The sequence below is a fragment of the Scyliorhinus canicula genome, chromosome 14 (assembly GCF_902713615.1).
Source record: "Scyliorhinus canicula chromosome 14, sScyCan1.1, whole genome shotgun sequence".
NCBI lineage: Eukaryota > Metazoa > Chordata > Chondrichthyes > Carcharhiniformes > Scyliorhinidae > Scyliorhinus > Scyliorhinus canicula.
In genome coordinates this window covers 7,629,023-7,646,510 of record NC_052159.1, presented here as the reverse complement: position 1 = coordinate 7,646,510, position 17,488 = coordinate 7,629,023, and the positions used below count along the sequence as shown (strand labels likewise).

General features: G+C 44.4%; 2 protein-coding genes across 3 annotated transcripts in view; one reads left to right on the top strand and one right to left on the bottom strand.

Moving 5' to 3' along the window:
- rsf1a (remodeling and spacing factor 1a) overlaps positions 1-5,633 on the bottom strand; it is a 99,346-nt gene extending 93,713 nt beyond the window's left edge. The window contains exon 1 of the mRNA XM_038818094.1: positions 5,467-5,633. Coding sequence (XP_038674022.1) covers positions 5,467-5,596 — 130 coding nt within the window. The 5' untranslated portion in view covers positions 5,597-5,633. The remainder of the gene's footprint in view (positions 1-5,466) is intronic.
- A 31-nt stretch (positions 5,634-5,664) lies between these two features.
- The window catches only part of aamdc (adipogenesis associated, Mth938 domain containing), a 64,251-nt gene continuing 52,427 nt past the window's right edge, over positions 5,665-17,488 (top strand). For both annotated transcript variants that reach the window (XM_038818097.1, XM_038818096.1), the window contains exon 1: positions 5,665-5,865. The gene's annotated coding sequence lies outside the window, so the exon portion shown is untranslated. The remainder of the gene's footprint in view (positions 5,866-17,488) is intronic.

Here is a 17,488-nt window from a genome sequence, read left to right as displayed (position 1 = left end):
TGCCCTACCAAACACTTAATTGAAAATTAATTCAATCCCTAAAGGGTTTCATCATTAACTTCGCACACATTAGGCAGCATGGTGGCGCACGGTGTCAAGGACCCGGGTTTGATCCCAGCCCCGGGTCACTGTCCGTGTGGAGTTTGCACATTCTCCCCGTGTCTGCATGGGTCTCACTCCCACAACCCAAAGATGTACAGGGTAGGTGTATTGGCCGCACTAAATTTCCCCTTAATTGGGGAAAAAAAGGAATTGGATACTCAATTTTTTTTTTATTTGCGCATTTACACTTTTCCGACAATCAGAAAGCTTTACATGCAAAGGTCAAGAGTGTGCATTAATTCCTACAGAGGACTATGACACATGCGGCGTAACTCAAGAGTTTTTCCTAACACTCAGTTGATAAACCTGGGGTATAACTGAGTGAAACAGGTAAGGACTGATTCCCAGACTCTTAGTTATGTCGGTCTCGGTTGCAGCAACAGTGAGGCCATTACAATGAATGACAGGGCCTCCAGGTCAGGATAAATGAAAGCTCCACCTACTGCTTACTATCCAATGACAACTGCCAGAAGTTGCATCTTTAAGACCATGAAACACAGGAGCAGAATTAGGCCATTCGGTCCATCGGGTCTGCTCCGCCATTCAATCACGGCTAATATTTCTCATCCCCATTCTCCTGCCTTGTCCCCATAACGAAAGACGTGCTTGTTAGGCGAATTGGACATTCTGAATTCTCCCTCAGGTGTACCCGAACAAGCGCTGGAGTGTGGTGACTAGGGGTTTTCACAGCAACTTTATTGCAATGTTAATGTAAGCCTACTTGAGACATTAATAAATATTATTATAACCCCCGATCCCCTTGTTAATCAAGAACCTATTTATCTCTGCCTTAAAAGATACTCAGTGGTCTCCACAGCCTCCTGCGCGAAAGAGTTCCACAGATTCGCCATCCTCTGGCTGAAGAAATTCCCCCTTATCTCAGTGTTAAAGGATCATCCCTTCAGTCTGTGGCCTCTGGTTCTAGTTTTTCCTTCTAGTGGAAACATCCTCTCCACGTCCACCCTATCAAGACTTCTCATTATCTATACTGGCGCTGTGCGAGCAGAGGATTAAGCTATGACATCTGTCCTTACCCATCCCGGAGAATGAATTATGAAGTACCCTCAAAACCTTGCACCAACATGATTCAGGGAAACCAGGAGTGGTGGAAACTGCATGGGAGACGGGGGAGGGCAAGTGCAAACAAATCTCACCTTCATGTCTGCTGCACAAACAAACAGTTGGTCAATTAAGCCCCTCGAGCATGTCCTGCCATTGTATTAGATTATGGTTGATCAGTACTTCAATTCATCTCGAGCATGATCAAGAGACACACATTAACAGAAAATGTGAGTGTTTTTTAAAAGTAAGTCATCAACAAAGATGAACACATAATACAGTCCTTTTAGAATAAAAAGGTTAACATAAGTGCCTCCTTTAGACCAGGTTAGAAAGTTGCAGTCAAATCAATATGAAGCCAACAGCAGTAAAGTTCCAGCACTTATTAAAGTGACCAGATTAAGCCTTTTCTGCACAACTAAGTCAGTCTGGTTTAAACATATCTTCGATGCAACTATAGAATGAACGAAACCAACAACCCACAATAAAGTTTTAGAGCTTGGAAACAATGGGGCAGGATGAAAAATTGCAGATGAAGCAGATCTATTACAGGTAGAATACACGAAAACGTGATAAAATGTTGTCGTGTTGGTTCCAGATATCAAACTTCCCATCTTCAAGCTCCTTGGGACATCTCACTATGTTTTTGTTTGCAGCAAACTCTTGTTGGGATACATACCACATCACCGTCATTCTGGAATTGTTGGAATTGATAAAAATTCTAGTTTCTAATTTCCATTTTCTGTCCTTTCGCCACATCCCTCATTACCTACTAACACCCTCCTCCCCCGCCAGGTCCTTAAACTGATTAATTTTTGAATTTCACTTTATTACAACCCTGGAGGTGAAGTTGGTTTTCCTGCAATTGCTTTCAAAAGAAACTTGCATTAACAGAAATGTTTTTCACAACCACTGAACCTCTCAAAGTGCTTTACTGAAAATGACGTACTTTTGTAACATAGAAAACGGAATGAACTTGCACTAATTATGTCTCCTTGTTCTGTTGAGGAAAGTTGTGCCTCTATTCACCCAATCAACATTTCCCATCGTTTTCAACACTATTTTCCAGCAAAATCTTAACGTCATCACTAGAGGCATTACAGCGCAGACCATTCGACCATCAAATCTATGACAGTTCTCTGTAGAGCTATCTGGCCAATTCTACTCTATCCTTTACTCGATCCAGCTTTGCAAGCCTCAATCGAGGCTTTCAGAGGGAATTGGATCAATAGCTGAATTGGAAAATATAGCAGGGCAAGATGGAAAACACAGGTTAATGGCGCTAGGTGAATTGCACCTATAAAGGGCTAGCCCAGACACAGCGTATTGAATGGCCTCCTGTGTTCTAACCATTCTATGATTCGAAGTTTTAATACACTCGTGTACCCATCCGATTTCCTTTGAAATCATTAATCGTCTCCCCTCCACCACTCATAAGGAGCAAGATGCATGTCAGTACCACTCGCTGCCTAAACAAAGTTCTTCCTCACATTCCTCCTGCAGAGTATGGCATCCAGGTTTATCCAATTTTTGTTATTTAGTCCCTTTATGCACGGGGTCACCTTGGTGAAATTGTCACTGGGCCTTTTTCAAAGGCAGTATACATTTACTGCAATGGATTGCCAAAACTGAACACAACATACCAATTGAAAAAGAAACAAAAACTGAATCTGAAATAAAGACAGAAAATGCTGCAAATGCATATCAAATAAATATGTATCTAGAAGGAGAAAAGACACTTTAATGATGTTTTCATGAACAATTTACCAGAAACATCATAACCAGAAAAGATTGGCTATAGATGCTGACCTGTTAAGTATTTCCACCAATTTTTGTTTTTATCAAATGTGGTTTGATCAGTTCTGGACAACTGCAGCAGCATTTCCTACTTTCCTACTCTAAAGCTCTTTATAATGGACTCCTTCATCCCATAGTATTTTTGGTAGCTTTTCACACCATGTAGTTGTATGGCTAAACCCAGCTGTTCAGCTGTGTGTCACATCAAAATGCTTTACCACTTCTAATATATTTCTAGCTACTGGTTTTATAGCTAACATGTCTCAGACTTGTGTGTTTTGTGAAGTAGAATGCTATGCAAGTTTTGGCAGTTTCTGGTACCTTATCCAAACTGCCATCTTTTCAGGCGTTCAGAGCACTGTCATAGACGGGTTATTCATCTGTGTAGGGCATCACTGCACATCCCATCCTGTCCTCGAGCATGCTTTCCAGCAAGCAGTTACTGAACTTCAAACAAGAGCAGGTACACTGTCTGCTTTTCACCCCCTTCCTAACCCATGCAGGAACCAAATTAGCACACTCACAACAGACCAGGAACCAGGCCTTGACCCACTCACCTGACTTATACAGTGTCACACCATGGAGCTCAATATGAAATATTCATAATGCAAAAATCATGATGGGCACAAGTGTCGCCCATCCAAAAAATTACTTAAGCTATCAGACACAAGATTTGAATGAAACTGCTATGATACTAGGCACAAGATTCGAATGACACTGTTAACATACAAAAGCAGCGCAGTCATCATCACCTCAAAAGTGGATGGAACAGTATCAACAAGTTACAATTGTCACAAAAACAAAGCACTGTAGATGCTAGAAATCTTAATTAAAAGCAGAAAATGCTGGAAACACACAGCAGGTCTGGCAGCATCTGCAGAGAGAGGAACTAAGTTAGTATTTAAGGTTGTTAACCTTTTTTTTAAACGAATGAAAATCAATTAATTGCTAAATATTAAGTACCTTTTCATCTTGCTTATGGCAACACAAAAATTAGCAAATATAAAGCAATTCTGTCAATATTTGCAACCAGAAAACTGGTGTACCTTTGTAAATATAATCATAATCACCCTTTTCTTTACAGGTACAGACTGACTTGTTTTGAGGAAAGATCACCGGCTGGAAACATTAACTCAGTTTCTTTCCCCACAGATATTGCCTGGCCTGCTGAATACTTTTCTATTTTTGTTAATTGAGTTATGGGTATTTCAATGATTAGTCCAGAGGATCTGGTATATTATAAATAGAACTTCTTTGAACAGATGGCAGGATTAAAAGTTTGCCTTCAGTACAACAGTTACATGTTGTACCATCTTTTGCAGCACCTCAGGTGTCACTCGATTTTCAATGGGTGACGGTGGTGCAGTGGTTAGCACAGCTGCCTCACGGCACCAAGAACCCAGGTTCAATCCCGGCCCCAGGTCATCCTCTGTGTGGGTTTTGCTCATTCTCCCAGTGTCTGCGTGGGGCTCATCTACCCCCCCCCCCCAAAAAAAAGGTGCGGGATAGGTGGATTGGCCACGTCAAACTACCCCCTTAATTGGAAAAAATTTTTAAAGAAAGGGTGTCCGACGAGGAGTTTAAAAGGAGAAAAAAATGGAAGAAACAAAAAAAGAGCTAAGAACACACCAAATCATGATCAAATCAATATGCGTCTTTGCTCAAAAGTGATGCAGATTTAGGGGGCAGCATGTGGCACCGTGGTTAGCACTGGGACTACGGCACTGAGGACCCGGGTTCAAATCCTGGGTTAATATCCGTGTGGAGTTTGCACGTTCTCCCAGTGTCTGCGTGGGTTTCAACCCCACAACCCAAAGATGTGTAGGTTAGGTGGATCGGCCACAACCCAAAGATGTGTAGGTTAGGTGGATCGGCCACAACCCAAAGATGTGTAGGTTAGGTGGATCGGCCACGCCAAGTTGCCCCTGAATTGGAAAAAGAAAATAATTGGGTACTCTAAATTAATTTTTTTTTAAAGTTAGGCAGATCTGCACAGGCAGAGCAATGTGGATTTAATAATGAAATGAAGAGCAACAAAAGAAGCAAGGAACAAATGATGGAAGAGAAAGAGAATTCTGCAAAACACAAAGGGCTGTGAAGGGGGCCTGAAAGCAAGGAGGTGGCCAAGAAAAAAGGGCTTGAAACCAGGGCTGGGAAAAGTAAAAGGTGAGAAATATTTTAATTTTATTCTCTCTCCACTTTTAACAGGAAGTCTCCAGCGATGCGTGCGCATGCGCGGTATTAAAAGGCGCTTGATATTTGGCAATTGATTGTTGATTTTCCTCTCATTTGAAAAACCTTTGAGAAAGAAAACGGTTCTCGGTCGGTTTGTTGGCGACGAAATGGTGGAAGGAGGTGAGGAGGTCGGGCCGGTCTTGATTCCACAATCCATGCATGGTTACCACACATAATAGACATGGAGAATCCCCTCTGTGCTTTATTAACAACATTTTATCCCAGTCGCCAGCTTCAAGCCCGGGGGATTTATTTTCCTCCTCCCCGCCTTACCGGATTTTTTGTTTTCCAGCGCTTCTTCCAGCTCGGGGAAGGTGAATTCGGGCAGCTCCAGCGAGGCGCCATAGCGCTCCAGGAACGAGCAGACAACGGCGAAATTGGGCTTGGAGGCGACGGCCGCCATCTTAATGTCGGAGGACCCGGCCAGCTCCTCCGCGATCCCGACGTGCAGTGCAAAGTCCAAGCGACGCCCCGCCCCGCCCCTCCTCCCCTCACTCACTCACTCACTCCGCCCGGCTCCAGGTAAACAAATAGGCGAGGGAGGCAGCCAGGCCAGGAGGAGTCCGCCAGCGTCCCGATCTGCACCGCGCGGCCAGCCGGCAGAGGAACCGATCCCGGCGAGAGCGCCCGTTGCCACGGCAACGGTTGGTTAGCAACTGCTCGCTGAGTGAGGTAATGATTAAAGTTTATCCAGCCACAAAAAAAATGCTTGAATGTTTATATTTCTTCGCTTTGGATTGGGTGGGGATGGGGGTTGGTGGGGTTGGTGGGGTGGGGGGGGGAGAGATGAAGTTTAAAGAACAAACCAGCTGCGTTGTATGTGGTGGAGATAAATGGCGGGAAAAGGTGAGTCTCCTGGGCCAGTGGGCAGATTAGGCGCAGCTGTCTGTCAAAGGTGAGGACCATTTGGTGAGAAATACTGAAGTAGGAGGGAGTGATTAAATAAAACAAAAAGAGAGCCTGGGCTACAAATGTCTGCAAATAAAGAACAGTAAGAAGTCTTACAACACCAGGTTAAAGTCCAACAGGTTTGTTTCGAATCACTACCTTTCGGAGCACAACTCCTTCATAGATATCATAGAATTTACAGTGCAGAAGGAGGCCATTCGGCCCATCGAGTCTGCACCGGTTCTTGGAAAGAGCACCCTACCCAAGCCTACACCTCCATCCTATCCCCATAACTGAGTAACCCCACCCAACACTAAGGGCAATTTTGGACACTAAGGTGCAATTTAGCATGGCCAATCCACCTAACCTGCACATCTTTGGACTGTGGGAGGAAACCGGAGCACCGGGAGGAAACCCACACACACTGGGAGAACGTGCAGACAAGTGACCCAAGCCAGGAATCGAACTTGGGATCCTGGAGCTGTGAAACAATTGTGCTAACCACTATGCTACCGTGCTGTCCCCAAAGAGGTGGGTTTCAGAAACATATATATGTATTTAGACAAAGTCAAAGATGCAAGACGATACTTTGAATGCAAGTCTTTGCAGGTAATTAAGTCTTTACAAATCCAAAAAGCTAGTGATTTGAAACAACCCTGTTGAACTTTAACCTGGTGTGGTAAGACCTCTTGCTGTGCTCACCCCAGTCCAATGCTGGCATCTCCATGTCATGTGAATAAAGAATACAGGTATGTCCTGATGGAGGAAGCCACAACAGCCAATTTGCACACAGCAGACTTCCTTCCACAAGCAGCAATGACCTGGAACAAGCCTTTCCATTCACCTGAAGAAGGAGCCGTGCTCCGAAAGCTCGTGTTTGAAACAAACCTGTTGGACTTTAACCTGGTGTTGTAAGACTTCTTACTGTGCTCACCCCAGTCCAACGCCGGCATCTCCACATCATGGCTGAATATCGGTGGCAGCGATGTCGTTCGAGGGATTAAATATTGGCCAGAACACCGGGGATAACCTTCCTGCTCTCTGAAGGGTTACCGTGGGGTCCCTTAGTGCCAGTGTAACCTCGGTTTTAAGATAAAGGAAAATTACTTCGGATGCCTGGGTTTCCTCCGGGTGCTCTGGTTTTCTCCCACATGTCCTGAAAGGCATACTGTTAGGTGAATTCTCCCTTGGTGTACCCGAACAGGTGCCCCAGTGCGGCGATGAGGGGATTTTCATAGTAACTTCATTGCAGTGTTAATAGCCTACTTATGATATTTTTTTTAAAACATCCTTTTTAAGTGTCACAAGTTAGTGTGAAAAGGCCTCTAGTCGTGGCTCTGCGGCACCTGTCCGGGTGCACTGAGGGAGAATTCAGAATGTCCAATTCAGCTGATAAGCATGTCTTTCGGGACTTGTGGGAGGAAACCGGGGCACCCGGAGGAAACCCATGCAGACACTGGGAGAATGTGCAGACTCCGCACATAGTGACCCAAGCCAGGAATTGAACCCGAGTCCCTGGTGCTGTGAAGCAACAGTGCAAACCACTGTGCTACCATGCTGTCTGCTTTTTTTATAATAATCTTTATTCTCACAAGTAGGCTTACATTAACACTGCAATGAATGTACTGTGAAAAGCCCCTGGGACACTAATAAAGATTATCATTATCTGAAACAAAAACAGAAAATACTGCACAATCTCAGCAGGTCTGATAGCATCTGTTTCTCAGACCTGCTGAGATGGTCCAATATATTCTGTTTTTGTCTCGGTTTTAAGGTCTTTTCCAAAAGACGGCACCTCTGACAATGCAGCAGCCCCTCAGTGCCGCACTGGATTTTCAGCTTTGATTTTGTTCCCATATTTGGGTCCTGGAGTGACGTGAACCTGCAGCCTTTTGATTCAGAGGTGTTGGTGCTAACTACTGAGCCATAACTTATTTGGAGTGTTACTGGACCCTTTGGTCCAAAACCTGACAATTTCACAAGAAGTTGTTTTTGTGAAAAAATGAATGCTATTTTTTATTCTTTCACAGGCTAGTCCAGCATTTGTTGTCCATCCATATTTCCCTTGAGAGGCTGGTGGGTGAGCTGGGAACTGCTGCAGTCCATGTGGGGAGGAAGTTCTAGGATTTTGACCCAGCGACAGTGAAGGAATGGCGATTATAGTTCTCACCCCAGCGTTCCTTGGGCAACTTAACTATAATGTCACTTGTTAAAAATATTAGGCTACCATAGACCAGGTTCCAAATGTCTATGTAAGCAAATCCCATTTCTTGTACAGTTGGAGTAGACTTGTCCTTTGTTGATTTACACTATAACTTGGCTTGGAGATCTATCAGTGCATTTCCCATTTTACCATACAGACTGGATATTGTACCCTCAGACATGGCCTCTCCTGCCTTTGCATTATGTTCAAAGGTGGCTGAGAAACCCCAGAGCAGACTGTTGAGCTGTTTTATTTCATGGACAAGTAAATGTCCAGAACTGCAAGTCTGCTCATAGTTAATTCAAATTATTGCATCTTATGTAATAGAACCATTGAAAAGGTTATAGTGCAGAAAGAGGCCATTCAGCCCATCATGTCTGCGCCAGCCAAAAAATGAGAAAAAAGAAGTTAGCCGCTCATTTTATTTATTTATTTTTTTAAATTTAGAGTACCCAGTTATTTTTTCCAATTTAGTGAGGCCAATCCACCTACCCTGCACATCTCTGGGTTGTGCGGGTGAAACCCACGCACACACGAGGAGAATATGCAAACTCCACTCAGACAGTGACTCAGAGCTGGGATCATACCCGGGTCCTCGGCTTTGTAGGCAGCAGTGCTAACCACTGCCCCATCGTCCCGCCCCTAGCCGCTTATTTTAATCCCATTTTCCAGCATAGGGCCTTGCAGGTTACAGAACTTCTGATGCAGATGCAGGGATCTTTTGAATGATTTGAGCATTTCAACCTCAACTTTAGGCAATGAATTCAACACGCCCACCATCCTTCAGGCAAAAAAGCTTTTTCTCATATCCCCACTAATCCTTCTACCAATCACCTTAAATCCCCCGGTAATTGACCCCTCCGCTCAGGGGAAACAGGTTTTCCCTGTCCGCCCTGTCTTGGTCCCTCATAATTCTGTACACCTCATTAGGTTATCCCATAGCCTTTTGCTTTAAGGAAAACAGCCCTGGCTAATGCAAGCTCACAGTTTTCAAGCAGTGGCAACATGTAACAGCATTGAATTTTGTTAAAAATATTTAATTTGACGTGGCAATGCCAGCATATGTTAGTGCATTTACTGGATTTCCCCATGTCAGTAGGCCACCTTGATAAACTTAAAATAACTTCCAACTACCCACCGTGAATTCTGAGCCTCTCTAACCAGCAAAACAAATGCCCATGCAACTTTCTGTTCAAGGTTCTGACTGATCTTGTGTACTTAATATTGTTTCTAACCAGCTCCGTGTTTGTTCTCACCCAGGCTTTATACAATTGCAGCAAAGCTTCTTCACTCCTGTACTCAGATCCTCTTGCAAGTAAACCAACATTCCATTAGCCTTCCGAATTGCGTGCTGCACCTGCATGTTAGCCTTCAGTGATTTATTGACTGGGACACCCAAATCCCTTTGTACGTCTCCGCTTGTTAGTCTCTTACCATTTAAGAAACACTCTGCACATCTGTTCCTTCTACCTAAGTGGATACCTTCACATTTTTCCACATTGTCTTCCATCTGCCATGTTCCTGCCCGCTCACTAAGTCTGCCCAAATCCTCCTGAAGCTGCTGTGTATCTTCTTCACAACACACACTCCCACCTAGCTTTTTGTCATCCACAAACTTGGAAATATTGCATTTTGAGCCCCACATCCAAATCATTCATATATCTAGGGGCAGCAGGGTAGCATGGTGGTTAGCATAAATGCTTCACAGCTCCAGGGTCCCAGGTTCGATTCCCGGCTGGGTCACTGTCTGTGTGGAGTCTGCACGTCCTCCCCGTGTGTGCGTGGGTTTCCTCCGGGTGCTCCGGTTTCCTCCCACAGTCCAAAGATGTGCGGGTTAGGTGGATTGGCCATGCTAAATTGCCCGTAGTGTCCTAATAAAAGTAAGGTTAAGGGGGGGTTGGTGGGTTACGGGTATAGGGTGGATACGTGGGTTTGAGTAGGGTGATCATGGCTCGGCACAACATTGAGGGCCGAAGGGCCTGTTCTGTGCTGTACTGTTCTATGTTCTATTGTGACTGATGTTTGTATGCACGCTGAAGCTGATTCTATGTCTTTGGATGATGTCTCCAAGTAACAGAATACCCCGGAGCAAGAGGTGGGATGAAAGAGCAGGTTGTGGGTGTACCCCACAGTAAAAGTGAGGGGTAGGAAAATAAGTTTTTGTCAGAACTGTAATTGAAAGGGCAGTGCGGTGGCACAGTGGTTAGCATTGCTGCCTCACGGCACTGAGGTCCCAGGTTTGATCCCGGCTGTGGGTCACTGTCCATGTGGAGTTTGCACATTCTCCCCGTGTTGCGTGGGTCTCACCCACACAACCCAAAGATGTACAGGGCAGATGGATTGGCCACGCTAAATTGTCCCTTATTGGAAAAAATGAATTGGGTACTCTAAATTTATTTTTTAAATTAGAACTGTAATTGAATATTTGGTCAAATAGAGACAGAGCTTGAAAAATATATTACAGCTCGCGTGTTTATAATCAAACTCTATTTACAACCTCCATTATTAATACCAGTCCTCCTTAAGACCAATATAGAACTGCAAGGAAAAAATAAATTTTTCTTTATGTCAGATTTTTAGTGTCTGGTTTGCATTTTAAACTAAAAGAATTTCCAGATGTCTCACTTAAAACTGGGTAGAAACAACCTTACTTTTAACACAGTTTCTGTTATTTATAAAACAAAATGTTACCCATTTCTTTCTCTGGCCAAATTCCTCCCTTTCTGTTGTGAAGCTGCACCCCAGCAGGGAGTTAACGATTCCTTGGGTCCTTGTTACTCTTCAAGGTCTTGTAGAGACAGCTAACCATTCATAAGCAGAATTGGCAAATTCCATTATCCAGTTTGTGTGGAGTTTGTCATAATCTTTAATTCTATCTTCATCAGTTGAATTTACACCATGGTTGCGAAATGGCTAGGCAAAGAAGAAAACATTGCATTTACTTAGCAATTTTCACGAACATGCCAAAGTGTTTTGCAGGTAATGGAGTACTTTTCGAAGTGTGGCAGCCAATTTGCACACACCGACCTCCCACAAACAGCAATGTGATGACCAAACAATCTGCTTTGGTGATGTTGTTTTGAGAATTAAATATGACTCGGGTTACCAGGAAGAACTCTTTTTTCTCAAAATATTCCGTCTGATAGGGCCGGTGCGGCACTCCTTCAGTGCTGCACTGGAGTGTCAACTATTGGCACCAACTTGACTTGATTATCGCACGAAGATGCAATCTGCCCAGTCTTCTCCATATCCACAGCTACCACAGTGCAGATTGCGATACTGACCATTCTCTTGTCAGCAGCAGGATTCATAGAATTTACAGTGCAGAAGGAGGCCATTAGGCCCATCGAGTCTGCACCGGCTCTTGTAAAGAGCACCCTACCCAAGGTCAACACCTCCACCCTATCCCCATAACCCAGTAACCCCACCCAACACTGAGGGCAATTTTGGACACTAAGGGCAATTTATCATGGCCAATCCACCTAACCTGCACATCTTTGTGACTGTGGGAGGAACACCTGGAGGAAACCCACGCACACACGGGGAGGATGTGCAGACTCCGCACAGACAGTCACCCAAGCCGGAATCGAACCTGGGACCCTGGAGCTGTGAAGCGAATGTGCTATCCACAATGCTACCGTGCTGCCCTATAAAATGAATAGGATGAAGGTGCAACCCCAAAAGTTTCAAAGCTCCAAATAAAATGGCCCGCAATGTCCCTTGTACAAGAAATGATGCCAAGTAACAACACTTTGCATTGGCGTTCGGGTGATTGCTACCCACCAAAGGCTTGCCGGAAATGCCACTGTTAATATTGAAGCTAGGAAGTCGCTGAGTTCAATCATTTATGCAAGAGTATTAGCAACATTTGGTAAAGGTGGAACCTGCAACATAGATCGGCCTACTCAGCTAAGATGACATATATCTTTGAAGCAAAAATTAAAGCCTATTTGGTGCGCAACATAAACCCACCTGCTGGAACACAGCATAACTTGAAAGTAATTAAAACAGTTGTGCAAAAGTCAGGGAGACACTGTGTAAATAAACATTGGACCAGTGTATGTTAAGAAATTAATACTGTCTGTGACAATGGAAATCCAAACGTTATGTATGATGGGATGAAGAGGCCACTTGGTCCGTATTCACACTGCTGAAATTGGCAAATGGTAAAGTCATCACTGACAAAAGCAAACAGATGTCCCACCGGGTTGAAAACCACTGTGAGCTGCAGTTTCCCAATATGTGACTAACACACAGCTTCTTGTCATGGCTGAGTGAGAGGAAGAGCACTTATGACCTATGTACAAAATACTAATTAGGAGCAAGGGTAGACCATTGACCATGCTAAATTGTCATTTGTGTCCAAAGATCAGGTTAGGTTAAGGGGTGATAGGGCAGCACGGTGGCCTAGTGGTTAGCACAACCGCCTCACGGCGCTGAGGTCCCAGGTTCGATCCCGGCTCTGGGTCACTGTCCGTGTGGAGTTTGCACATTCTCCCCGTGTCTGCGTGGGTTTCGCCCCCACAACCCAAAAATGTGCAGAGTAGGTGGATTGGCCACGCTAAATTGCCCCTTAATAGAAAAAATAATTGGGTAATCTAAATTTATAAAAAAAAGAAAAAAAAAAAAAAAAAAGGTTAAGGGGTGATTGGAAGAGGGCGGGGAAGTGGGCTTGGGCAGTGGGTGCTCTTTCACAGGGTTAGTGCAGACTCGATGGGCCAAATGGCCTCCTTCTGCACTGTAGGTATTTTATGATTTGGTCCTTAGTCAATTCCACCATTCAATAAGGGAAGAGAGTTCCCTCATCACTTGAGCTCAAAAAAGCAATTGATTGCTTAGCAAGCTGAAAGGCACCTGACATGGATATAATTTTAGCCGAGCCGTCCAAGCACGGAAAATCCCACCTCCTGCAACACTTCCACCTTCTCTGTTGAGAGAAAGGATCTGTTTCCCAATACTTTATTCATAAAATGTGTAAGAGTATATTAGTGTTGTAGTCTATGGGGGTTGTATTTGAATTAATGATTGCTAAGATGTTCACTGTATGTTTTTAAAAAGGTTAACTTGAGTTCATAGAATAAACATTGTTTTGCTTCAAAAAATACTTTTCCATTTCTGCTGTACCACACCTGTAGAGTGGGCCGTGTGCTCCCCGTACCACAATCTATTAACAGTTGTGGGTCAGGTGAACTCCCATGATACACTTTGAAGTTCTCTAAACCCTGGCCCAGGGGTGGGCAAACTACGGCCCGCCAAAGGTCTTTATGCGGCCCACCAAGTCATTCAAAAAAAAATTATTTTTTTTAAAGTTGTTTTTTTTAAGGTTAATGGGGGGGGGGCTGTTGGGTTACTTACTGGTATAGGGTGGATACATTGACTAGAGTAGGGTGATCATTGCTCGGCACAACATCGAGGGCCGAAGGGCCTGTTCAGTGCTGTACTGTTCTATGTTCTATATGAGGCGCCCAGAATAATAACCGGGTGAAGTAATTATTTTACTTAATATACTATGCGGCCCTTTAAAATTGTGAATTTCTGAATGTGGCCCTTGCACGGAAAAGTTTGCCCACCCCTGCCCTGGCCCATAACACTAAGGATTATTGGTTATTTCACTTATGTTGTGACTCTGGGTCAAGTGGGGCTGGAATTGATGATGCACTCGCCCAGGGTGTCATAACAGCAATCAGGTAGAGTCAACATGGTTTTGTGAGAGGGCAATCATGCTTAACCAACTTTCTGCAGTTCATAGAATTTACAGTGCGGAATTAGGCCATTTGGCCCATCGAGTCTGCACCGGCCCTCAGAAAGAGCACCGTACCTAAGCCCACGCCTCCACCCTATCCCAATAACCCCACCTAATCTTTTGAACATTAAGGGAAATTTAGTATGGCCAATCCACCTAACCTGCACATCTTTGGACTGTGGGAGCAATCCGGAGGAAACCCATGCAGACACGAGGAGAAAGTGCAAACTCCACACAGTTAACTGTGGCTGGAATTGAACCTGGGACCCTGGAGCTGTGAGGCAGCAACACTAACCAGTGTGCCACCGCCTTTGAAGATGTAACACGTGCTGTGGATAAAGGGGAACTGGTACTTAGATTTCCAGAAGGCATTTGGTCAGGTTCCAATTCAAAGGTTATTGTGGAAAATAAAACCTCATGGTGTAGTGGGTCACACGGTGGCATGGATAGAAGATTGGCTAGCTAACTGGCGCAGACATGATGGACCAAAGCGTCTCTTTCTGTGCTGGAAAGCTCTATGGCGGAATTCTTCGGCCACGCCCACCGGAAATTCCCACCCGAGGTCAATGGATCTTTACATGGTCCGCGTCCCACCCATGGCAATCTTGTGGTGGACAGGGCGGAAGAAATCAGTCCTATGACTCTGACAGGAAACAGAGTTAATACATAAATGGGTCATTTTCTGGTTGGCGGGATGTAACGAGTGGTATGCCAAAGGGATAGGTGCTGGGTCTTCAACTTTCATAACTTACACAAGTGACTTGGATCAGCTCACAACATTTGCTGATGATACTGAGCTAGGTTGGAAAATAAATAAGATCAAGAAAAAATGGGAAGCGGAGTTGGGAGAGGAGATCAATTAGGGGAATATGGAGTGAGGCACTGTGAAGGGTAAACGGACCTCCTCTTGTGCAAGGATGAGCCTGAAACAATTTAAGGTGGTGCAAGGGTGCATATGACTCGGGCAAGAATGAGTGGGTTCTTTCAGGCGGTACCAGATGAGTGTGAGAGGTGTGGATGGGGGCCAGCGAATCATGCGCACATGTTTTGGGGTTGCGAAAAATTGGGAGGATTCTGGCGGGTATGTTCATGGTCTTAGCCAGGGTAGTGGAGGAGGAGGTGGCTCCGGATCCTTTGGTGGTGATCGTTGGGGTTTCAGAGAGGCCAATGTCGTGGCCCTCGCCTCTCTGATTGCATGGCGGCGAATTGTGCTGGAGTGGCGGTCGGCATCGCCATCGGGGGTAGTGGCTTGGTTGGGTGACCTGTACTTCCTGTGATTAGAGAAGATAAAGTATGACTTTAGGGGGCTCAGCAAGGGGTTTAGAGAAAAGGTGGGGGATGTTTGTGACCGTGTTTGAGGAGCTGTTCATCGCAGGGAAGGTGGGGGTGAAAAAGGGGGAAAATCTGTACAGACTGTGTAGTTGATTGTTGGGAAATATGTTTCCCGTGGTGTTTATTTGCTGAAACCTGTTTTGATACATGTTTGGAATAAAATACATTTCAAAAATAAAAGGTAGGTAAATAAATTGAGAAGAGGGCTACAAAGCAATATAGATAGGTTTTTTTTTATTTTTAAAAATTTAGAGTACCCAATTCATTTTTTCAATTAAGGGGCAATTTAGTATGGCCAATCCACCTACTCTGCGCATTTTATCATAGATTATCATAGAATTTACAGTGCAGAAGGAGGCCATTCGGCCCATTGAGTCTGCACCGGCTCTTGGAAAGAGCACCCTACCCAAGGTCAACACCTCCACCCTATCCCCATAACCCAGTAACCCCACCCAACACTTTTGGACACTAAGGGCAATTTATCTCGGCCAATCCACCTAACCTGCACATCTTTGGACTGTGGGAGGAAACTGGAGAACCCGGAGGAAACCGACGCACACACTGAGAGGATGTGCAGACTCCACACAGACAGTGACCCAAAGCCGGGATCGCACCTGGGACCTCGGCGCTATGAGGCAGATAGGTTATGTGGAAAAATGTGAAATTATCCATATTGGCTGTGGCGCACTTAAAAAAACTGCGCACTCCAGCAGTGGCCATTTTGCATGTGATGCAACAACTATAATGACATGCAAACATTGTGGACACGCCCACCCAGTGACAAAATGCCCAGCCTTCGTTAAGTTAAAGACTTGAAGAGGGCAATAAAATTTTAGATTGTGGGACCAAAACGTTCGGCATTATTAGGTGTACAGGCGCGCGAGCTACTACCACTGGCAAAGCATATTCACAGTACAGACAAAATCTCAGCACATGCAAAAGACCAGATTGATGATATCATTGCTAAGTTTCCACATGTATTTCATGGCATGGGTACGTTACCATTGAAGTACAAGATACAAATCAAGTAAAATGCCAAGCCGATTGTTCACCCACCAAGGCGGGTACCTGCTCCCTTGAGGGAACGCCTCATATAGGAACTTAACCGCATGCAGCAGCTGGGAATCATCACAAAAGTGATAGAACCCACTGACTGGGTTAGTTAAATGGTATGCGTCAAAAACCAAATCGAGATCTCAGATTCTGCATTGATCCGAAAGATCTCAATCAGAATACAAAAGGGAACATTACCCTATTCCAAAGCGTGAAGAGATCACAAGTGAAATGGCACATGCCAGAATATTTACCGAACTAGATGCCTCTAGAGGGTTTTGGCAATTGGAACTGGATGAATCCAGCAGAAAGTTATGCACTTTCAACATGCCATATGGAAGGCACTGTTGTAACAGAATGCCTTTTGGTATAATTTCAGCCTCAAGAGATATTTCATCAAGCAATTGAACAGATCATGGAAGATATTGAAAGTGGCTGAGTCTGTGTTGACGATATAATTATTTGTTCAGCAACCCCAGAAGATCACAAAGCAAGACTTCTTCAAGTTATGCAAGTTTGGTCTCAAACTCAATTGAACCAAATATCAATTTGGTATATCCAAACTCACATGAGGTGACCTGAGGAAGGAGCTGTGCTCCGAATGCTAGTGATTCAAAACAAACCTGTTGGACTTTAACCTGGTGTTGTAAGACTTCTTACTGTGCTCACCCCAGTCCAACGCCAGCATCTTCACATCATGGTCTGATTTAAAGACAGCACTCCCAACAGCATCAGTTCTTTCGTCCTTTAATCCAATGAGTGAAACTAAGATATCAATAGATGCAAGCAAGGATCGCATAGGAGCTGTGCTTCAGAAAACATCTGATGGGCAATGGCAACCCATAGCCTATGCGTCAAGAGCGACTGAACAGCGCTATGCGCAAATAGAAAAATAATGTCTTAGTCTTCTCACAGGAATGGAGAAGTTTCACAACTATGTATACTGGTTACCGACCTTTACTGTAGAAATGGATTATCGTCCTCTTGTCTTAATAATCAAGAAAAATTTGAATGATATTCTACTGAGGCTACAAAGTATCACAATGAAACTACAACGTTATGACTTTGAGCTTGTA